Below are 24,509 nucleotides of genomic sequence, written 5' to 3'. Positions count from 1 at the left end.
GTGGAGAAAAGAGATTACAGATACAGTGGATTTTAGGATTTAAAGTTACTATAGAATGATCTATTATTTATTCTTCTAAAAAATACAAAATATATCAGCCATGAAAAATTATAGAAAACAGTAAGATGACCACTAATGTACCCACCAAATTTAAAAGAAGTTGACATTTTGCATTTTTATTTCATATACTAATTTTTATTAAGGAATTTTATTTGAGGTTTAAACATGTATATGTGCATTTCACATTGGTGGAATAATGGAGCTGGTTGTGATTGCTATTGCTAATTTTTCAGTAATTTTAGGAGCCAACCAATATTACATTGGCCATTTGAAAATGGCCATAGTGGGAGTATTTACACCACAGAAGCTGAGACATGATACAAATCAACACTTTATATTTTTGGTTAAGAACTAGCTGTTCAGCATTTTACCAGCATGCTGCTGGTCTTAGTTTGCATAAACTTCTACATTGTATTTTATCGAATGGCCAAATCTCAGTGTATTCAGGAAAATTTGGATCTTTCCCGTATTGAAGTGTTCCTATATTGAAACGATTCTGAGTTCAGCGTTCTTGTACATTATCTCCTTGATCACATTCGTAGAGGTGATTCAAATGTAGAAATGTGGAAGTGAACTTCTGGGTGCTAGGGTATATACATCTTCAGATTTACTAGATAGTAACAAATTATCTTCTAAAATGGCTGTAATATTTTATACTTCCACTAGTAATGTTAGGGGTTTTGTTGCCCACATCTAACAGTATGAAATGATTTTTAAGTAGTGTGAAAGGATACCGGGGATACTTAGCATTTCACCAACAAGAGATGAGGTTGAGGACTTCTCTTTGCCCTTTGTGCTATCTTTGACTGTAGACATTTTAAAATTAAGGTTGAGGATCTCTTTCCATGGTTATTCGACGTATGCATTTTCTCTTTTTATAGCCTGTCCACTTTTTGATAGGGTTGTTTGTCTTTTTTCTTATTGAACTGTAGAAGATCTTTACATAACCTGGCTATTTATCTTTTGATGGATTATTTCCATGTCAAATATCTTATCACAGTTTGTGGCTTGTTTTTTTTTTCACTTTATTTATGATGTCTTTCAACATATAGAAGTTATGAATTTTATTATAGTTGAATTTTTCAACGATTTCCGTTATAGCTTACATTTACTGGTCTTGTTTGAGGTACCCTGATGTTGTAAATATGCTTTTCAGTATTTCATGTTGAAAGTTGACAGATGTGCTATTAACATTTAGGTTCTTTTGATTACTTCTCTTAAACGGTATAAATTGGCTGTCATTAATGCCAAAGAGATAAAGTTTGCAAAGAGTACAGATTTTGGTTTGACTTTAAATTATTCATCAGTATTTTATTGTCATTCTGTGGCCGGTCACATGCTACACTTTTAGAATACAAAGATGCATTGGGCATGGTTTTGGTCTTCTCATGGGGACAAACCTATTATATAGCACGTGCAGTATAGAATAAGGGCTAACAACAAGCTCCCATATTTATACTCTGGGCAAAGGAGGGCAATAAATTATATGCCATGGGGCCATTAACTGTTCTGTTAATTCATATACTCTGAGCTAATAACAATTTTATGGAAAATAGTAGTAATCTATAATGTCAGTGCTATATCCCTAAAGGATACCAGTGTTTATTTCCATGCTTTTTTGGGTTGAATGACAGTGGTAAAGATTTGTGGGGCTACATAGACATTTTCCTTCTAATTTAGGAACAAGAATAATTTATCACAGATCTCGGTTGCTAAGATGCTTTAGATTTATAGAAATGTTAAGAATCTGTTTTTTAAAGATTGGTTTCTGCTTGCAGAGACGAAATGGAGAAGATATACCAGTAGCCCAGACTAAGAACATCAATCACAGAAGATTTGCTGCTTCCTTCAGATTGCAGGAAGTGACAAAAACTGACCAGGATTTGTATCGCTGTGTAACTCAGTCAGAACGAGGCTCCGGTGTGTCCAATTTCGCTCAACTTATTGTAAGAGGTAAAGTTGCTCTCACTTCATGAAATTGCTTGGCTTTGTTAGAATAAAAGCAACCTTATAGATATTTCGATTGATTGTTAAACCTGCTTCTCTTCATCTCAAGTCACCAAAAATTATATCATATGGAAGTTCTGCTAATGTCTTAAGTAAAGTAAGTCCGTTGTACCTTTGTCGAACAAGGTTTCAACAAGTGTTTTTCACAGAAAGGAATCTATTTTAAAAAGCTCTAAGAGGCCCAACCCTGTAGAACACTTTATTCCGTATTGCCACCATCGAGTGTTGCATTTTAATTTTAGACTTGCTTTTCCTGTTTAAAATACCTCCACAGACACCACTTTTGCTCTTCAAAGCATTGTGGCCACGAGGTCAAGGTCAGAGTTTCTATCCCCATGGAGACCTGTAAATTTTAACAGTATCAGTGGTGGTGATGTTCACCAGTTCTGGGTCCCTAGAGGATCTTAGAAATTTAGACTTGCTGAGTGGTCTTTAGCTTAGCCTGACAAGTAAAAGTGCACAATGTGTATTAAATTCATTCAAAATTGACTGGGTCCCTGATATTATGAAACATACACACCAAATATACACACCATTCCAGTTTGTGGAGATAAAATTGTAAATAAAATACAAAGTCCCTGACCATGTAGAGCTCAACACTGAGGTGTATTAGGCACTATATAGAAAAATATTGAAAATGTATCAAATTATGGTACGTGTTATGAGGAAAAATAAACACTCAAAATGATGGTGATTAATATTTTTGTTCGGGTGATCTGGAAGACCTCTTTGAGAGGGGGCAGTTGAACTGAACCCTTAAAAATGAGGAATCAGGCACCTGGGTGGCTCAGTCGGTTAAGTGTCTGCCTTCAGCTCAGGTCATGATCCCAGAGCCCTGGGATCGAGTCCCACATCAGGCTCCCAGCTCAGCGGGGAGTCCACTTCTCTGCCCCTCCCCTGGCTCGTGTGCATTCTCTCTCTCTCTCGCTCACTCTCTTTCTCTCTCAAATAAATAAATAAGATCTTTAAAAAAAAGTAAAAATGAGGAGTCTATTTCCTTTGTGAAAATTTAGAGGAAATACAGCTCTGTTGAATAGACTCAGCATCAATCAATAATGACACAAATGAAAATAATTATAAACCACCTAAGTCTGCTCAAGTTTAGGAGATCCTAACAAGGTTGTCTAACCTGAACTGAGATTAACCCGAGACATCAAGACAAGATCCTTGTGAGTGAATCTTCTTTGAGATAGGATCTGAATGTTGAGAACCATGAGGAATGTGGTTGTGGGGGCAGGAATAAGAGAAAAATGCCAGCAGAAGTGCCAGGCAGAGAATAGGGCACGTGTCAAGGCCCGGAGGCTGGAAGGAGAACACGAGAGACATCCATAGTCAAGTTAATCTATTTTAAATGCTTGACATCAAATGTCTTTTACATACATTATTTCATTTTAAGATTTACTTGATTTTAATACTTTAACCTTTAATGCTTTAGAGAGAAGAAAATTGAAATTCAGACTATTTGATAATTGCCCAGAGCCACCAAAATCTAATAATTGACTGAAGCAGAATTTAACCCTGTGTTTCTTGACTCCTCATGCTGGGCTCCTTCTCCTCCACCACAGCTTTATCTCACATGATCATGATTAAAGGATGCCACTGGCTGTTTGTGATGTTTTTTGTCTTGGGGGAGCCTACAGATCTTTTTTTTTTTTTTTTTTTTTTTTATGATCTGTTATTCACCATACAGTACATCATTAGTTTTTTAAAAAAAAATTTATCTTAATAGATTGAATATGACTCTGTATTAAATAAGATTTCTCTCGTGTCTCCAGAGTCAGCTCATATCATCTGCTTAAGTTCATGAAATCACAGTCCCAGTTAATTGAATAATTAGAAAATAGGATAGTATTTTAGTGTTCAGGGCTCAGGCAAAGTTCAGGTGGAGAGACGGTTTTTATGTTCGTAGATGCTTGTATACTCATCTCTCTTGAGCCTCTTCCAGCCTCTTTCTCACCTGAGCCTACTTTGGAAAGCCTGAAGGTGTTCTTGGCTATTCTTCAGAGTGACTAATTTGCTCTGGATTCCGGAAGTTGGGTGTGCTCTTGAGTCATCGTGCTCACTGATCTGTATGGTACTCTGTGCATTTGATGTGCAGAAACGAGCTGAAAGAGCTGGGGGCTTTTCATAGTGCAGTTAGAGTGCTTTTGAATACTGTACAGTTATTTGTGTGTGTGTGTGTGTGTGTGTGTGTGTCTGCATGTGCATATGTATATGTGTATATATACATATATATTTATATACATATATATACTATTTTTGAGGAAGTGGTCTTATGGTGTATTCAACAGTTTATAGAAAGCAGGGTTGAAGCTTTTATCTGGGTGCTCCCTTTTAAAGATACATTTCCTTTTCTCATATAGCTGTTTTATGTTTGTGTATTTTAGAAGAGATTTGTGTTGGCATTACCAGATCTCTCTTGTTTATCTGAATCAAAAAGTAGATTTTATCATTTTATCAAAGCTTGGTTTTCTTTACCTGGAGACAAATGTATTATGGCTGCTCTGGGAGTTTTACTTGTGGAATAAATATGTCAGTAAGATTTATAAATGGAGACTCTTTGAATTTCATAGAAAAGTTTGACTCTTTTTTCTTTTTCTTTTAAAGTTTTGCCATTTAGCCTACATTTTGTTTCAGATTTTATATGGTACTTGTTGGGTTAAAATACAATGGTGCTTTGAATTTTGCTATCCAGAGGCCACTAACATTTTAGAAACATACTTTGATCGTTTTGGCAGTTTTATTTTCTTTTCAACATATTTTATGTTGTTATATATCTAATACTTACAGGTGATACTTTGCTTGTTGTTTTATTTGAAAAACGAATATAAAGGAATAAATTTTCTTGTTTGTCTAGATAACCACCAAATAAATATTGTTAACCAAAAAACCCACCCTTTGGGGTCGGCTGTCCTGGTGTTAAAACAGTGCTGAGAATTAACTATGGTGACAGGTCCTGTCTCTCATTGGCACTTTTAAAGCTGACATCCTGTTACATCGATACAAAAGATGGTAATTTTAAAAGAAATTTTTGGGGCAGTGATATGAATAGTTGTTAATAAGAGATGGCATAGTATTGCCTGTTGTCAAAAATGACCCAAGGGTAAGAGTTTATTAGTGCGTTTTCTCCTAAACTGAAAGTGACAGGGCATGCTTAAGGCTCTTCCGCTACTGTTTGTTACAAATGAAAATTTCACTGCAAAATTCTCGTGTTGAAGAGTATTGATCTCTGTGTTCCCACAGCCAGAAGAAGAAAAAAAAAAAAGTATGCTGAAACAGAATTTACTTTGTCATGACTTTAGCATTGCTTCCAGATCATTTTGAGTAATGATAATGTCTTCAGCTTGTGGAAGCCAATCTTTATTGACAAAAAGTTTTTACAGAGATGAGATGAAGAGCAGATGTTTCTGCTCAATGTTTCTACAAAATTGAAGTGTAAAAAATGTGAAATACAGGTTGAAATGGCGTTTACAAGCTTCAAGCTGAAAGCCCTGACTTTGTAGCCTAAGTTGTTATAGATTCCCATCCTTTACCTCATTGGCAATCTTCTCCGTCCTTTCCCGCCTCTCTAAATCAAGGGTCCACTTACATTCCTGACCAACTGACCCACAATAAACTTCTGTGAAATTCTCTGTCTGCTGCAACTGACACTCAATTTCTATTCCTATTTGTTAGTTGTGCTTTTCTATCTATTTTTTTTTATCAGTGAAACTCCAGTTACGTTTTATTTAATGCGAAAAACACAGTTTTTGTTTGTTTATCTATCTTGTTGGTTTGATTTTTAAATTTTAGCACCAACTATCAACCATCGTCAAAATGCTCTGGATGTAAAAAGCATTCAGTTATTATTTATATCTATTCTCAGTGAATACTAGCGACCTCTAGCCGTAGAGTCAGTAGGGTGGATGTCTGTCCCCAACCTTCCTCTGCACAGTAGGTGTACCTGTGAAACAAATTTTGGTGTTTAAAATGATAAGGGGTTTGGATTGTTGTTGATACTTCCCTTTGTAAGAAAATAAAACCTAGCTTAAAAATAAGGGTATTTACTGACCTTTGTACCTGGAAGGTACAAGAGGTACACTTTAGGGTTGGTTCATTTAGTCATGAAAGATCCAAGTTCTTTCAGTTCTTCTCTCTGCAGTCCATAGTTTGGTCTTCTGTTCTAAACTAGGGTCTCCTCATGGTCATAGGGTAGCAGTATACTTACATACTTCTTTGGTCTCATTCACTTGGGGATAGAGAGATTATTACCTCCCACAAGTATCAAAAATAGTATTGTTGCATGTGGAGAGACAGTTGGAAGATCCAGTAGAGAATAGTTGTACATGGAATTCCAGAGCACAAGCAGTGTTCGTCAGAGAGACTTATTAATTCTATTCAGGTAAGGTAGGAACTGAGGAAGTATTTTAAAAGAATGTGCAAGTTAATTCTGAAGGACATACAGTTTGGAATTTTGTCGTGCCAAAGAAAGGTGTTATCCCGTCAGGAAAAGTGTGGAGTGGGATGCCAGCTCATTTGGTGAATAGCAAGCAGTTACTGGAATCACTTGCCCAGTACCAGTTACGCACCACACCGGTGAAGAAGGGAAGAAGTCCAAACTAACGCTGCATTTGCATTTGAACTTTTCAAGGTCTGCTCCTATCGAAATCATCTGTGGTTTTTGTTCCATTAGAGCCTGTCTAGTTTATCTTTGTTTGCTACAGCACCTGCCACAATATTTTTATAGAGACGATCAATACTTCTCTCTAGCAATTAATAAATAAAATTGTTTAGTTGAAGTCAGAGTGTTGACCCTGAAAGACAAAGGAAATGGAGGATGAGCCGCGGGCCACCTCATCTACACACGGGATGGAGATTTCTGGCACCCAGGAAAGGACGGGAGGACTGTTTTTTGTAGTGTCTGAATCGGGCTGTCTTCTACAAACTTACTAGTAAGGGTGACTTCAAGTTTGGCATGATTTTTTTTTTTCACTTAAAAAATAATTTTGATATGACCAATATGTTCTACTCTAGTCTTTTTTGTATATAATGTTGAATATTTCATTTTAATGTTTTTATATTAGAAGCAAGCACATTTGGGAAGTGGAAAACATGACATACTATTACTTTTGTTCTTTAATGGTTAAAGGCCATGGAATTTGTAGCTTGAGTCCATCAGCGTGTTGCTTAATACCACACACTATTGATTTTTAACTAGTTTTCAAAGCACAGTTGTCAGACTTATGCATTCATATAAAGATCCTTTTCCTTAATGGTGACTTGAAGATCCCTTTTCTTTGCTTCTATTGTGAAAACTAGTCACCTTGACAGGAAATTTGGAGTTATCTGGGAGAATTCAGTACAAATATCTGTATTTTATAAAATCTGAACTTTAATGAAAGTCTAAGAACATATGAATTGACAACACACTAATTTCTCCCAACTGTCCCTGTATAGTTAGGAAAGCACACGCGGGGGGGGGGGGGGGTGGGGGAGGGGGGCGTAACCAAATGTCTTAAATTCGGAGGAGACTCCAAATGTTGCATATTTTAAAATTTTACTTTGCTACCCTTGAGTATGATAAAAGAAACATTTGGAGTCTCCTCTCATTCATCGTAGCTACTTGTAATTCAGGTGATTCAATGTACAAGGTGTCTGGTACATTTTTAAATTCTAAATGAGCAAAAGGATACTGGATGTCCTCATTTTAGATCGTATGTTATTACAGAGACTCTGTTCTGTCCGCTTTCGTACACCATTATTTCAAATACTTTTTCCTGTTAATTCCCTCCTCAGAGTTTCCTTCGGCTACTTCATGAAAATGGCAGCATGCCGCGCTTGTTTTACCCACGTGGTTATTTTCATGTTACTTATTTTGTTTGTTTTAAAAATAAAAACGCAATCAGAGTTCTTTCCCAAAGGAGTTTTGAGTGTATTTTCGTAGATGATTCACGTGTGGAGCTCTGCATAATGTTTAGCAGTGGAGGTGCTGGTCACTGTTTTTTGTAGTGAATCTTTGGGGAGTTTGCTTTTGTTGGAGCCTACTTCTTAAGAATTTGAGAAGGATCAAAGAGGAAGCAGGATGATTTGCATGCCAAATAATTCTTCCTGTGAACTCCAGGGAATTTGATTTCAGAGCACTGTTCCTAGGCCTGTATTTTGCTTCTGAGTCTCTCAATTCGGTTCTCTTGGAGTTTGTGATAAATGTAATTTGGGCCCATTTCTTCCAGAGAACTTACATCAACTTCATGAAGTTAACAGTGTCTTTGTAATCTATATTCCCCTCCCTGCTGACTATTTTTCTTTCCCTTACCCCAAACCAAAAAGGAAGCCATGAGTCAATTTGCAACTTTATTGGAAAATCAGCGAGCAGCCTTTACTGAGTACTTAAAACGGTTAAGTAATAGGCACCGGGAAATTGCGAAGAAACAGCAGACATCATTCCAGCTCTCAAGCAATTTATAATTTAATTTAGTTAATTTTATAGGAAAAGGTAGAATTATCAAATATTTTGGCCAGATCTTTGATTTTGGTCACATTTCTAACTCTGTAGAAAAAAAATAAGATCCTCCAACAAATAGAAAATACCATACCTAAGGAGCTATTCCATTAGAGCCCTTTATTAAGCACTATTTTGGCAAATAACGTACCGTGAGAGTCTTGTAGAACGTTAATTAAACAGAAGCTCTGTAGCTTACGGTTTGAAATCAGTCAGTGAGGCAGAGAGCTAACTCGTTGTATTGTTAGCCGTACAATGAGTGAAGATGGCAATGGAAGTGTTGTGGAGGGACTCGGGACATTACTTCATTAGCTTTAGTTCTTGAGTCTGTTCTGCTCTCCCATGATTTCATCTTCTAGAGAGTCAAGGGTAATAGGCTCCCTCACCAGTGTATGACTGACAGGTGGGTGAGTTTTGGTGTTTAGCTTTTTACAGTTAGAATAAACTGTTTACCATTGAGATGTTCACATCCTTTTAAAAGCTAGCTAACACACATTCTGCTTACTAGTAGAATGTCATCAGGAGCCTGACTTACTAAGAATACAAGCTAAGAAATACACAGCAAACAGAAAACATTCACAAAATGTTAGGTAGACGTCAAACGTTCGGTAAATCAGTCAAAACCAACTTGTTCAACGAAGTGTTCTCATATTACTGCAGAACGCACTTTTCTTTCCATCCAGGTTAATATAAATCATGTTATTTCCTTTTCTAAGAAACATTTAGTCTAGAAAGAATTAAAAAGAATCATAAAGTCAACACAAATAAGAACAGGTAAACATTTATATGTTGTTAGTCCTCAGCATGGACTGTGTTTACTTCATAGTTACTAGCTTTTATAAAAAAAGAAAAGTGGTACCATTTTGGTGTTAAACGTGAGGTTTGAGCACTGAGAACTGGACAGAGACTAAATAATTGTGACAAAATGCGGGCAGTTTTTCTTAACACATAAATCCTTGACAGCCTCTCCTTATATAGCTTTATCTAAGCTCCGATGTTTGTTTTTGGAGAAATCATGACTTACAGATGTGTTCTCATATCTTACCAGGTATAGGGAAAGGGTTGCTTCTAAATTTAGGATATAATGTGTGAAAATTAAACTTTGTTTTGCTCTCCATTTTCTGCTTTCTGAGCCTTAAACTAAGAAAATATTTTGCTGTCTTTCTGCAGTATTACACAATTTGGAATCAGATTTCATGGTTTCGGTACAGAATCTGTCATTGTGTTAAAACAAACAAACAAACAAACAAACAAACAAACAAGGAATGAATAGTTACCTGTTCCCTTGTTAGAAGGAAATTTTCCCCACATGGTTATTTACATTTTCCTAATTGCCATTGGCATTTTCTTTCATCTTCAAATATTTATGGAAGAAACCATTGCTACTCTCATGTTACCATGTTTTTCCTCCAACAGCTTCCCTTCACATTAAGGAAGAAAAGAAATCACAGCTCTTTCCTGGTACAAAAAGTCTTAAATGAAATACCCCCTGTGTATCACTCAAACTTTATTTCCTATCACTCACCTCCTTCCTTAATCCGCAGCATACATATGGACTCTTCAAGCATACTCCTGCCTTAGGGCCTTTCTATTTCTTGTTCCCTCCACCTGTGCGGCTTCTTTTTTTGTCAAACATAGGCATGCTTTTATATTCTTACTTCATTCTAGTTTCTTCTCAGTGTTTTTTTCAAAAATACCTAACGGCCAAATGATAGTTATTTTCCAGAACAGGAGAGAATTATCAATTTTATTTTACAATTTTTTTCTCCAAAATTACTTAGCTCTAAGGTTTCAAAAGATCTTTATGTAATGTCTTATTAATATGAGCACAACAGATATTTGTACAAGACAGTAGTCTCAAATATCTTTGCATTGTCGAGTGAGATACAGTACTCAGAAATTTGTATATTAATTGACCGTTTCACTCATTTGTTTGAATTTTATTACATATCCTCTGGGGGCCCAGCACTTTCTTTACCTTCACTGCCATCACTTGCATCGTGTCATCTTCTTCTTTTTTTTTTTTTTTCGTGTCATCTTCTTCTTAAAAAGGCCTCCTCTCTGCTTTGCCCACATCAGTACTTGCCTCCTTCAAGTCAGTATTCGCTTGGCAGTCAGACTGCTCAGACTACACAAAGTAAGACTGTGCTCCCCAGGTTCTGATGGCTCTTTGTTCATGTAACATAAATTCTAGATATCTCATCACAGGCTCCAAGGCCCACCTTCATCTGGTTCTGCCCTCTTTTTCAGTCCTTCGTGAGACTCTCCTTTGCTCACCAAACTTCAGCAGCACTGGCTTGCTTTCACTTGCTTTAATACAGCATGCAGTCTTCTACCTTAGGACCTCTGTTTTTTCTGCCTGTAGTGTTTCTTCATCAGTATTCAAAATATGTCTGTGTTCCTAACATCTGCCTCCAACACTAGATTGGCAGAGTCAAGGACTATTCCCTTTGCTTATTCATTATTGTGTCTCTGTGGGCAGCACCATGGCCAACACCCAGTAGATATAATCAAATAATTGTTGAAGAAATGAAAAGAACATGGGTTGTAGAATGCCTTATGAAAGAACTGGCCTTAATGTATGGAGCAGAGGAGGACAGCCTCATTAATTGCCTTTGGTGGGCAGTTTCATCACAGCATTGATGGAGGGGTAGGATCTTGATAGATGAAGATAAGGAAGGGGAATTTCAAGCAGAGGGTATGGGAAAACACATGTTCTTGTGGACAGTGTTAAGTATAGCATAGTGTTTTCCAGGGGAAAATTCTGAGATGAGGCGGAAGGTGCACTTGGAGGCCTAATTGTGGAGGAATTTGAATCCAGACTAGGAAATATACATACATTTTGTAATCTGCTTTGGGGACTTTTTGGGCGTTTTGAAGTAGGTTGCTCATGTCTTCATATCTGTCTCAGAAAACCAGGATGGGAGATGATTTGGAGAAAGGGTGGGGGTCAGTTTAGGGCGCTCTATAAACCATAAGAACTTGAGATGGTGAGGTGTCTTTGAGGGAGTATTTGGTGCAAAAAGTGAGTCAAGGGTGAGAGATGATGACAGCAGAAGGACAGGTCAGCCTGGGATAGTAGATGAAATATATGGTATTATGGACAGAAATCAGAAGACTTGTAGAAAAACTTATTTAACAGCATAGATCATAATTTCAGTTGTAAGCTTTTGGTTGTGTTACTAGACAGACAGTTCTAAAGTCTTTAGGCATGAGGGGAAAGGTTTTGACTAATTGTATGGTGTTGAACAGGGATTCAACACAAGATGAATTAAACAGTGAGCACTTAGTGCATAGAAACACTTGTATATTTGTAAGCTCCCATTTCATAGCCTTTAGCCAATAGTTTTACAGTTTTTTATGTTGTTCAACTTAGGATAAAAGCAGATGAATTCAATTAAATGGAAAATTTAGAAAGAGAAGCCTGTTTAAAGATGCCTTTTGGGGCGCCTGGGTGGCACAGCGGTTAAGCGCCTGCCTTCGGCTCAGGGCGTGATCCCGGCGTTCCGGGATCGAGTCCCACATCAGGCTCCTCCGCTATGAGCCTGCTTCTTCCTCTCCCACTCCCCCTGCTTGTGTTCCCTCTCTCGCTGGCTGTCTCTCTCTCTGTCAAATAAATAAATAAAATCTTAAAAAAAAAAAAAAGAATTAAAAAAAAGATGCCTTTTTTTCTTTATTCCTGATGTTATCCACGTATAAAAACCCACATAAAACATATCATGTGTAAATTTTTTTTCCCTGATAGTTCAGTGCAGATTTCTGATTGGATTTGAGGCTAAGTGAAATTCTTTTTCCTGTCGCATGTAAAAACTTTGCACTTCGTAGAAATGAGGCAAGCTCTCTAAAGACTTCACTTTCTCTGCTCTTCAGAATTTGATTGCCCCTGACAACAATGCTCCTAGATACACCTTTTTCTTACATCAATTTTTAAAAACACGGGAAAGGGGGATTTTCTGTCTAAGACTTTTGGCCAGCAGCGTTTCTCAATCCTGAAAGAACGTCATTCACTGCAGCAGGTGGTTTAAAAATATTTACTTACGTGTAGATAAAGAGTTCTCATGTGCTGTAATTTTCTTATCTTAAAACCCCCACCAGGGGCGCCTGGGTAGCGCAGTCGTTAAAAAGCGTCTGCCTTCGGCTCAGGGCGTGATCCCGGTGTTCTGGGATCGAGTCCCACATCGGGCTCCTCTGCTGGGAGCCTGCTTCTTCCTCTCTCACTCGCTTGCTGTGTTCCCTCTCTCGCTGGCTGTCTCTTTGTCACATAAATAAATAAAATCTTTAAAAAAAAAAAAAAACCCACCAGGTATGACATTTCTTTGTATTGTGCAGGAGTGTTAAAAAGTAGTTACCATGACCAGACTTGTTGATGCATTGGTAATGATGAAAAGCAGGGTGTTTGGGATTCAACGTAGATGGCAGAAATGGAAGATGTCAGAGAAGCCATATATTAAAGAGAATTTGAATTGGAAACTGAATCCCAATCTGCCACTGGGAACATTTTGATCATTTTGATTTATTAAACTTTTATAACAGCATTCAGATGGAGCGGAATTAAAACCCTTTAGTCTTGGATAGTTTATGGCATGCCAACCACTATGTAACTGGTATCATTTTTGAAGGTTCTCTTAGCAATTGGAGAAGAAGGAAAAAAAAAATGGGTGTGAGAGATTTATTTTAAAAGGCAGTTTTCTTAAATATTATTGTATGTAACTTTAAATCCTTCTCTTTTGTTTGTGCTGTGTTAAGGATAAACGCATGTTTTGCATTTAAACATACTGAGTAGCTTAAAGTTCTGGTTTTGCCTCTCCAACATATCTGACACTGATTAATAGCCTTCAGATTGAAATGCTGAGTTTGTACCCATGTTATAGCTATCTCTCCTTTCCGGTGTTTGTACCTTTGCATGAAGAGGCATCTGTGTCTGTCTTTATCTAAGTTTGTCTTTCTGAGTTTTATGGATAAATATTAATACATATTAATAAAATCAAAATTCTCATGCAATTTTGAAGCCTAACTTACGAAAGAAAATGAAACAAAACAATACCATTTCCCTACAACTGTTGGAATTCTATGACTTGGGTCTTTGAAAAAGTATCTTTTGGCATCAGCAAGCAAGCATGAGTCTTTTCTGAAAAGTGGCTCCATAATAAAGAGAAATCAGTTACTATTAGAGAAGCACTGTGGGTTAAAGGTATTACAAGTTCACACTTGGTTTTGCAGCCAGGAGAGGATACTTAGTTGTGAGTCGGGAATGATGCAAAAGATGGATGAGACAGAGTTCAAGGAGCAGTAACGTGAAGGTCCAGGACTTTCGTTCCCACCTGTCTCTGCAGTAATGATGGATAGTTTGGTGGCAAGTAATAATACCAGGTGTTGAAAGATGCATCTCAGCATCTTGAGCCACTGCATACTGGCTGCCTGGTGCTGTTCGGGGGCACAGTGATTCCTGATTTGCAACCAAACGGGTTTGCTGCATTTAGCAACCCAGATTTTTGGCAGCTGCGAAGGAAGCAAGTAGCATATCAAACACTCCTGCACATTGTAAATTTAATTACCTCATATTTATGCATAGTAGTTGTTGACAGGATCTTGTAAGCTATGCTAATATGGTAGGTAATTTGTTACTCCAGAAATCACTTTCCATGTGTCTTCTGATCATTATCATGAAACATGATAAATGATCTAGCCCATGAGGTATAAATGAAAATGAAATGGATAATTGGATTCTATGTCTAAATTGTGGCTGGAATAGTTGGAACGACTATAATTGAATTTATCTCATAAAAATGTGTTTGGCAATATTTTAGTGACGTATTACCGCCTGGAACCTAAGGTGTTAAATGAAATTACTCTTGAGATGAATATAAAAAGTTTATAACAATTATTTTTTAAAAATACCAATACTGTAAATTTTCTCTTCTCTTGCCTATATATTTGAAAGTATCTTGTTTATCGATAATGGGTTTGAGCAATTGATACTGATAATCCTCTTTGGGTACTGAAAATAAAACATTTGGTTCTTGCCCATGCCTTGACAGAATATACATTGAAGTTGTTTTTATGAATATCTTTTATTATTAGCAGCACATGTCTTCCTGCTGTGTTATGGAAGTGTGCCCTCTTGCTGAATGTGTGTGGGGTTTTTTTGGATTCTTATAAGGGAATGTATCTGAAATGCGGAAATAAAATAGAATTTGTTTTAAATATCATCAATTTTACCCTTTCCTTCTCACTTCTCTTCAATTCACTTTAAATAACAAGTTGTTTTATTATAAACGTAAAAGCATTCAATTTATTCACTGACTTTATTAACATTTTTGAGCAGTTATTATAGGTTAATCATCATATTTGTTGCTAATTAAAATAAAACGTATGGTCTTTAGGATCTTATAATTCTATATGTAGCTATGGGAATATCTAGTCTTGAAGTTATAACATTGTACAGTGTCAACGTTTACTTGATACTAATTCCTTCCTCTCTTCTACTTTCTTTCCGTGAGGGGTGAACAAACTGTTTACGTCTCTTCCTTCCATTTCCAACTAAAATGGAACTTTTCCAGATTTAGTTAATAGCAAGACAGTAATTAAAAAGTGATCTGGAAATATGGATTTTCTTTTCTTTCTTTCTTTCTTTCTTTCTTTCTTTCTTTCTTTCTTTCTTTCTTTCTTTTTTAAGATTTTATGTGTTTATTTGATAGAGAGAGAGTGAGTGAGTGGGAGGGAGAAGGGGAGAGAAGCTGAAGCTCAGAGCCAGACGCAATCCCACAATCACGAGATCATGACCTGATTTAAACCAAGACTCGGATGCTTAACCAATTGCACCACCCAGGTTGCCCCAATATGGCTTTTCTTTTCAATGAAATGTGTCAGTAAGCAAGGCATGTCCCTAAAGATCTGGTTTTCCTGTCAAATTGTATGCTTAAAAATTTCCGTACTTTCCATATATATTGGTGATGAAGGTAGCTGGAGCACCAACTCATAAGCTTATTTTAGTAACTGATTGCTATAATGGGGCATAATGAACATGATTAAAACATTTATTATTTCTAGTAAATATAAATTAAGTGAAACAGAATATAAATGTTTAGTATAAGTTGTAATAAAAAAACAACTCACTATAATACATTTGCAGTGTGTGAGGTGCTGTTATAGAAGGTTTACATACATTACTTCTCTAGTTTCATGACAGCTCTTAATATCCCTAATTTACCAGGGAACCTGAGGTTGGTAGATAAAGTTGCTCAGACCAAGTGGCTCTAAGGGGCTGGCCTCAGATTGTAACCCAAATCTGACTCTAGAGCTCATACTCTTTCTTTGACCATGCCACGGTAACATCGTGTGGTATATAAACTAACTGAATTTACATACCGGTATTTAGAAAAATACTACTTGCATCAAGATTTAGATAGATATCAATAAGAAACAGATTTGTGAGTTTTCTTAAGTTTCAGTCATTCTAACTACTATGTAACTGTGATTATTCAATTGTCATTTTAGAAATAGTGCATTGGCTTTAAGTTGCATGGCTACTGTTTTTAACTACCTCATGCCCTGACAAAAGTAGCATTATAGCTATAACCTACCATTTTATTTATTTTTATTGTTTTATATAACCTACCATTTTATAGCAGCGGTTCTCAGTAGAGGAGCAGGAAATGTATAACCCTCTTTAAATCAAATACGGGATCTTTAAAAAACTATGGTTCCCACACATCACTATCCCAGATTCTGACATACTAACAGAAATGTGCACACCCAAGCAAATGTATGTGCTCACTCAACTTAGATTCCAGCAAGCCTAGCAAGGTTTTGTTAGAATCTGGATAAGCTGGCACATGGGTGGTTTTAAAAGGCTAAGAAACTATTCTGATATTCCTCCCTCATTCTTCTTCCCCTCTTCCCTGAGCATTCTTCTTGGATTTTATACCAGGAATTATGAATTGCTTCTGTATCTCTACAAAAACTTCGGAAATATCTAACCATGTCTTTAATAATATCATATGGTTGTTTGGATTCCAAAGCTGCCCTGATTGTGGGGGGGAAAGTCGTTCAGAATTCAATAGCCCATCCTCTTTCTGGTCTCACAGTGTTTGGTAATCAAAGAAAGTCCATACACACTTACTGTTAATTTCACATGAATATTAACAACTTCAGACAGTCCCCTGGACCGCCCTTAGCAAGGTGAGCTTTCTGTGGTCCAACCATCTCTGATCAAGTCACATGAATATCTCAGACTCTCTGGCTTATTTTTTATTTTTAGTTTCCTTTCTTTGCAGATTACCTCTATTATCTTATTTATTTCAGCTTGGTTATAATAGGATTAGAAAACTTTTAATGTATGCTCTGGAGGAAGTTTTCTCCTTCACTTACTCTATTTTTATATTCAGGGTAAGGATGTGCTCAGACTCTTTATGTTAAAAGTCAAATCATGGGCCAACTTCCCTTATTCAAATACCTCACTTGCAGAGTAGCTGCATTTCCATGTTTGCTACCTGAGTTAAAATCTAGAGAGATGTTATTAGGTGAACTCACAGAATTTTTCTGTGAACTGACAGCGGCAATGCAATCAAAGTTTAAATAATGTCAAGACACTAATGATGACCTAAAACTGGCATGATTCTAGAATAATGTTAAATAAAAGGAAATTATAATACAGAGGTGCTATGGGCAATGTATGAATTGTGCAAAAATAGTATTCATATATAAATGAATTCAAATAAATAATTCTCAAAACCTTATAGTTACAAAGCAGGAAGTAAGTTTACCTGATGTCCTTATATGATGGAGTTACCTCAAAATATACTTAATATTCAGAGGTGACTGTGGAACTCAACTCAAGATGAATTTGACCCGTCTTAAAGGCAGGAAGATTTTAATGCCCAAACTTTTGCAGATAGATGTCCTTCTTGTTTTGTTTTGTTTTGTTTTGTTTTTTGAAGACAAATATTCTAAAATTTTGGAAGTCAAAAGAGCTGATGCAATAAAGTGTAGAAGGAAAAACAGATAAATTAGTCTTTTTCAGTGATTTAGGTATTTTCAAGAGAAACTTTGACTAAATTGGATTTTGCCATGAATACTGCCTTAAAATTTTAAATCTCGGTTAGGATGAGATTCACATGTAGTAATGGTCCTGAGTTGTGTGTGGGGGGGTGTGTTTGTGAGCAGGAGATTTGGACCAATTAGATACACAATTATCTTTCTCCTTATCTATATTTTAATTTCTTATTTAAGTATAGTGAGATGTACAGAACACTGTATGTTAAAAAGTATAGCTTGAGAAATGTATAGCTTGATGAATTTTCACAAACTAAGTATACCGACAATCCACATCAAAAAGTAGAATATTGGGGCAGCTGGGTGTCCCAGTCACTTGAGCTTCCGACTCTTGGTTTCTGCTCAGGTCATGGTCTCAGGGTCCTGGGATTGAGCCCTGCATGGGGCTCTGCGCTTAGTGGGGAATCTGCTTAAGGGTTTCTCTCCCTCTCCCCCTCCCCCTGTGTGCACACACACTCTCTCAATCAATCAATCAATCTTTAGAAAAAATAGAATATTGCTAGCACCCCAGAAGCCCACCTCCCTCCCTTCCAGTCACTCACCCCACTCCCTCAGGGTAACCACTGTCCCTGGCTTCTAATAGTAATGAGTAACTTAGACCCATGGCATTCTATAGTTATCTGGCTTCCCTCTCTTAAGTTTGTGAAACTCATTCCTATTGTTGCATGTGGGTCATGTGCCATCATTGTTGTCAAATATTGTATCTGGTGACTGTGCTACAATTTATTCATTTTACTGATGCTAGGCATGCAATTTGTTTTCACTTTGAGCCATTTATAATAATTGTATTTGAATATTCTAGTACGTGACTTTTGTGGAGTAGGTGTACTCGTTTTGAGAGGATCCTACAGGTAAGTATTTCCACATAATAGGGTATGCTAATGTCCAGCTTTAGTAGGTAGTGGTTACAGAGCTTTTTTTTTAATTTGTTGTATTAATATAGAGTCCAACTTGAAGCATGAGCGTTCTAATTGTCCCATATCCTCCCCAACACTAGGTATTATCCTACCTTCCATTTTTAATTTTCTTATGTTCATTCTTTCATTTGTTCATAAATGCATTTATTCAGCAACCGTTGATTGATTGCCTAATATGCCAAGCACTGAAAACACAAACTCAAAGACAAATAATGTAGAATTCTTACCTTCTAGGTCCTCAGTAACTAAAGAGAGAAAGAAATAAAATATATAAATAAACTTCAAGAAAAGTTGCTGGCACCATGGCTTAAGGAATGCAGACTTGACCATTATCCTTTTCCTCACACATAGTTGACATTTGAATTTATAAAGAGAATTTAGATTTACTATCATTAAAGTATCTATTTAATATGATGTGCATTTTTATATTAAAATAAACTAACTTTTGAAACAATATTAAAAATACCCAGGCCTGGGTGCCTGGGTGGCTCAGTTAGTTAGTTAAGTGTGGGACATCTGATTTCAGCTCAGGTCATGCTTTCAGGGTGGTGAGATCCAGCCCTGTGTTGGGCTCCACACTGGGCATGGAGCCTACTTAAAATTGTCTCTCTGCAGGGTGCCTCAGTCGGTTGAGCATCCCACTCTTGATTTCTGCTGGGGTCATGATCTCAGGGTCATGGGATCGAGTCCTGGAGCTGCATGCTCAGTGCAGAGTCTGTTTAAGATCCTCCCCCTCTGCCCCTCCACCCCAAAACAAATAAAGAAAATAAATCCTAAAAAAAAAAAAAAAAAAAAGATGATCTCTCTCTCTCTGCTCCCACACCCCTTCCCCCACCGCCCCACTTATGCACTCTCTCTCTCTTTAAAAAAAATAATCCAGGCCCAAATTAGAGCTTTTATATTTATAACACATCGTTATGCCTTGTAGGAGTAGTATATCTGGTATACTTCTATGATTAATTTCTAAACAAATTTCCTTGACCTTTGCCCAGTGTCAAACTGTTAATTTAAAACTTGGTAGACAAAACATACATATTTGAAAATGAAAGTATATGGCTTTAGAACAAGAAATGGTGCCCTTCAGGTTATAAGAGGGAGATCTCACTTATCAACTTTAATACGTGTATCATTTTATAAAAATTTATGCCAAAGAAGCATATTTTTTCTCCTCTTTATAATACTGATAGGTTTCCTTACCCAATTCTTAGTTATCTTTAGTCCACTGATGAAAGTAATATTTACAAGATCCTTTAGTATCCATGAAAATGCACATTTTATACATTATTTTTTCCCCTAGCAAATTTTCAGTTGATCTGGCTAATGTTGCAGAAGAATGGAAAATTCCAAGTTCACAGAAAGAACAGATGAACAGTCTAGGTCAGTAGCCATTTCATGTCCTTATTTTTAAAAGGCATGATATTTAGTCAAAGTAGAATAGTGAGGTTTCTTGCCATTTAGTAGCAGTAGCTGTGAAAGAAGAGCCCAGCCCCTTCTCTGTGTAATTGCTTTACTTACGGTCTTGACACACTTCATTTTACTATTCTGGAAACTTTCTCTTTCTGTGTACTGATGGTTCACAACTTGGGCTGCCTTCCAGTATTTTATGTTTTATATAGTATAATTTATTTTGATACTCTGAATGTCCAGATACCCCATTATGGTGGAAATAGGGGTGGTCAAAGGGAATGAAAATCAAAAGTCTCTTTCTGGTTGAGCTGTCACACCAGTGTAAAATGTCCTTCAGCTGGTAACCATTTACATGGTTAAGTATCTTTAAAGTGTCACCATCTTGTTATTTTATCAGATAGGTCTGTAATTATTCTTGTCTACCTATTTCCATTTGATGATAAAACTAGGTGTGGTGGTTTTGTTTTTGATGGCACTTTAACTATTGGAGACAGGTATTTTGTCCCTTAAAAGAAGGCTAATAGAACTGTATGATTAAAATAGGTATTCAGAAGTCCTTGTAATTATAGTGACCACATTGATGGCTCTATTTTTACAGCATTGCCTTTTTTTCATCATTATGCCAGAACACTCTCAAGTTACCCATAGAAACCTGCTTTTCTGAGTCCAGAAACTTCAGTAGAAATGCACAGAAATCTGTCCTCTAATCCCCTGTTCAGATGGCCTGACTCTTACCTATTTCCATCAGGGAGAGTTGCTCAGGAACCTGACTGCATCTGCGGATGCATTAAAAGTTCTCTATCTCCTGATTTAATCAAGGACATCTAACTCAATAGGGCACATAACTGTTTTTTGTTTTGTTTTCTCTCAAAATTGAGGAAATCTTCTGTAATTGCTATGTTATATCCTTTGTCCTTCGGAATAAATCTGTATTGGAAAGCTTTACATTACAAAACTGACTTGTATCTGTTTAAGCTAATGACAGTCTTTTTGCTGTGAAGATTTTTAAAGTCTCTGAAGATTTATGCTTTTTGAACAGAAAAGCATCCTAAAATGGTGACTGTTCTGCAGTTAGTGGTGCATATATAAAGCCTGTTATCTAGAGGCGTTATCTATAGGACTGAAGTCTTATTCAATTACTTTTACTATGTCATCACAAATTATTTTTCATTAAAAAAAAAGTTAATCTAGCACTTGTGTACATAGAAGGATATGCCTAGCTAAAAGATGGCCATTCTGTACTGTCCAGAGTCATGTAGAAATAACAGGTGGATAATAGTTCTCCTGATTAACTTGGAGTGAATAAAGTCTTGGATTTTACATGCCTGGGAACCAGGATCATTGAATAGTATCTCCTGATTCAGTTACTGCACTAAGTCATTACTTGCATGGCCATCTGTTGCTGGCTGCATATACATGAAAACTCCATGCATTGTTTTGAATTGACTTGGAATAATTACAAAGTACATATTCATAGTGAACATGTGCTTATTATGTGTTATATTATAAATAGTCAATGCAACAGAGTATTTAGACCTAGGGATCAAGTTGGCAAACGTAGATTGTGTTTGGTTACAATTAGATATTGGAAAATTCTTCTAATTGCGTAGTGTTAAAATACCTTAAAATTTAGAGTTTAGGCTCATGAGATTTTTCCATGTTCTTATATTCTAGCTGTGGAAGAGTCAGGATATTTTTAAGTAATACTTTTTTTCGATTACATTAAACAGATTATATATACATGTACAGACATATGTATACCTGTGTGTACATTTGTATGTAGAGAGATAGAAGTATCTTTTTTTTTCCCTTTTAATTGCTACCTCTTGGTTTACTGGAGTCAGCCATTGTATCTTAGTTCATATTAATGTAAAATGAATATAAATGGTATTCCTCTAAACCCTTTGGCCTATAGATAGAATGGAATAATAGCCTGTAAAACCTAGGCATATTTACCAAGTTATTGTCATTGACAAATGTGGTTCCCCTTCTTTCTCTTAAAAACGTGTGTATGTATGTATGTATATATATGTATTACTCTCCTACCTCATAAAGGTGACTGATGAGATGGTGATATGATTACCATCTAATTATGGCCCTAGACTTGAGGGAACCAAACAGAGTTGAAGGCTTTTCCAGTTTTACTACTTACCTGATTGTTATTCTTGTAATCAACTGGATGTTCTTTCCTCTAAATGCATGAGCAGTTTTAGCTCTGACCGAGCTGAAATAAGGGATTCAGGGGGCATAAGAGAAATCTTCTGTATTAGCTTCTGGCTCAATCAAAGGGATCCATAATTTCCATCATAACATATGTGGTTTGCTTCCATAGGGACTGTGGGACTGAAGGAGGCTTTTGTAAAGTTGTTCAATTATTGTAATAATTCATAATTCTGAACCAATTCATTGCATAGATATTAATGAGGCAGAGTCTAGTTTTTGGACAAAATGAGAGAAAAATTCATAGTCATCACACAGTTAGATTCTATGGGTTAAAAAGCAAATAAACTTCACTTTTCAAAATCCCTTCACCTTTCCATATCCCCTAAATACGAACTTAGCCTTATTTTTACTTTCTGCTGGCAGATCTAAAATAGTGTGCTGCTGCTGTGCCTTTTTATTTCAAGCAGGTAATAAAATTATTGCAGCAGTGTTTTCAAATCAAGATGAATAAAATGCCATGGTAATGCATAGGAGATAAAATTCAGTATGCAAAATTTGTGGTTTCGTTGCTGAAATGATTCTTCTTATTTCAGCACTTTAGGCAGCAGGAGAGAGCCATGTCATTGAGATTAAATACTGTAATTCTACAGATCTTGTAGTTTAAAAAAAATGGATACATATCACACAGGGCTTGAAAGACAAAATAGCTGTTTAATATGAAGAGTGGCATATTTTCAGGATTTTTTTCCTACCCCGAATTAAATTTTGCTCAAGAAACTCAAGTTCTTGGTGTATTCTGATATTAGTGGAATTGTATATTTTGATAACATTTCCAAGCAATATTGTATATCCAGATTTTAACATATATAAGTACTTTTTCTTCACATGAAAAATCCTTTTAAAAATTTATTTATCTGACTTGACTAAAAGACTAATAAGAATTATTATACATTTGTAGCAGAGCCCTTTCTTTCTTTATTTTTTTCACAAGCTGGATAAATCATTTGATGCCACTTGGTTACTAAGCAATTGCTTAGAAAATGTTCTTTTGTTCCAGTCAACTAACTCCTTTAATTAAATAGTAACATTTTGTAGGTACTGTGTATCAATGTCAGAGCAATCTGCTACCTACATGGTTCAGAGCTCAAGGTGGTACATCTTACATTTTGAGGACTTAATTCCATCATCTGAAAACAAATTCAACAAATTAATAAACAAATATACAAAGTTTTACTATTGCCATCTCCAAATGATGGCTCTCACACTGAAGGTGTAGTCTACATTTTCTTGTATGGAATAGATAGAATTTAAGTGGTTATGTTTTTTCTTATAGTAGCATGGGCAACTTTTTTTTTTTTTCAAGGTGTTATTGAGCCAGCCATTCATTCTCTAATGATATTATTGAACTTAATTCAACTGGGAAATACTGAGACTGTAATGATGAGACATTTTATGAGCACATTACAGATTTTATTGGAGAGCAGAGATAAAAGAAAAGTTAAACCAGTCATGGTCTCAAAGTTCCCCAATCTCTGCTAGTAGCTTTTTGGTGTATTTCTTACTGGTGGTGATGGTTGGTGGTTTTCATTTTTTTCTACCCTAGGGATATACTTTTTAAAATGTAAACTCTAATAGACTTAAATATTTAAATACCCCTGACAGGTATTATATAAACTTAACAACAGGAGTTCTTGAAGTTGTGTGAAATTGTATGGAACAGATAAGGCATAATTTGCATCTCTGTTTTCCTATTGTTGAATATTTTGGTTGTTTACTTTTTTGCTCTTCTAAACAAAGTTTGAATTTTCCTCTTATGCTAAATTCCCAGAAGTGGGATTAATTTACTTTTTAAACACATCTTTATTCCATGATAGTAAATCGGTAGATTATTTTCCAAAAACATTATCAGTTCACTTGCCCGTAAGCAAGCTGTATCGTCAGATGCCATCTAGCTATGCCTCATTAACCATGGTCAAGCCTGTGTGAATACATGATCACCTGTTCAGGGTTTGCAACCTCTTCTTCAAAATTCTGCACCACTGCCCTTTGAGAAATGGAAACGTTAAGTGATATAATTTTAGGTAAGCATAAGCCATGGATTGCTGAGGGGAAGTTATTTATTTATTTATTTATTTATTTATTTATTTATTTATTTATTTATTTAAAAGATTTTATTTATTCATTCGACAGAGAGAGACAGCCATCAAGAGAGGGAACACAAGCAGGGGGAGTGGGAGAGGAAGAAGCAGGCTCCCAGCGGAAGAGCCTGATGTGGGGCTCCATCCCAGAATGCCAGGATCACGCCCTAAGCCGAAGACAGACGCTTAAGGACTGACCCACCCAGGCGCTCCGAGGGGAAGTTATTTTTAACATTGTTGTGGTGTTTCTCCAGTGGATGCTATTGGTGTTTTGGACTGGAGAAT

At 36.3% G+C, this 24,509-nt stretch overlaps 1 protein-coding gene across 3 annotated transcripts in view; it reads left to right on the top strand.

Annotated features, from left to right (window-relative positions):
- PTPRK (protein tyrosine phosphatase receptor type K) overlaps nucleotides 1-24,509 on the top strand; it is a 541,453-nt gene that overhangs the window by 291,090 nt on the left and 225,854 nt on the right. For all 3 annotated transcript variants that reach the window (XM_045805582.2, XM_045805583.2, XM_045805581.2), the window contains exon 6: nucleotides 1,839-2,013. In XM_045805582.2, coding sequence (XP_045661538.1) covers nucleotides 1,839-2,013 — 175 coding nt within the window. The remainder of the gene's footprint in view (nucleotides 1-1,838; nucleotides 2,014-24,509) is intronic.

This window comes from Ursus americanus, chromosome 11 (assembly GCF_024610735.1).
Source record: "Ursus americanus isolate L20-20 chromosome 11, mUrsAme1.1.p, whole genome shotgun sequence".
Classification (NCBI taxonomy): domain Eukaryota; kingdom Metazoa; phylum Chordata; class Mammalia; order Carnivora; family Ursidae; genus Ursus; species Ursus americanus.
The sequence above is the reverse complement of the archived record's forward strand: the minus strand, read 5'-3'. Positions and strand labels throughout refer to the sequence as shown.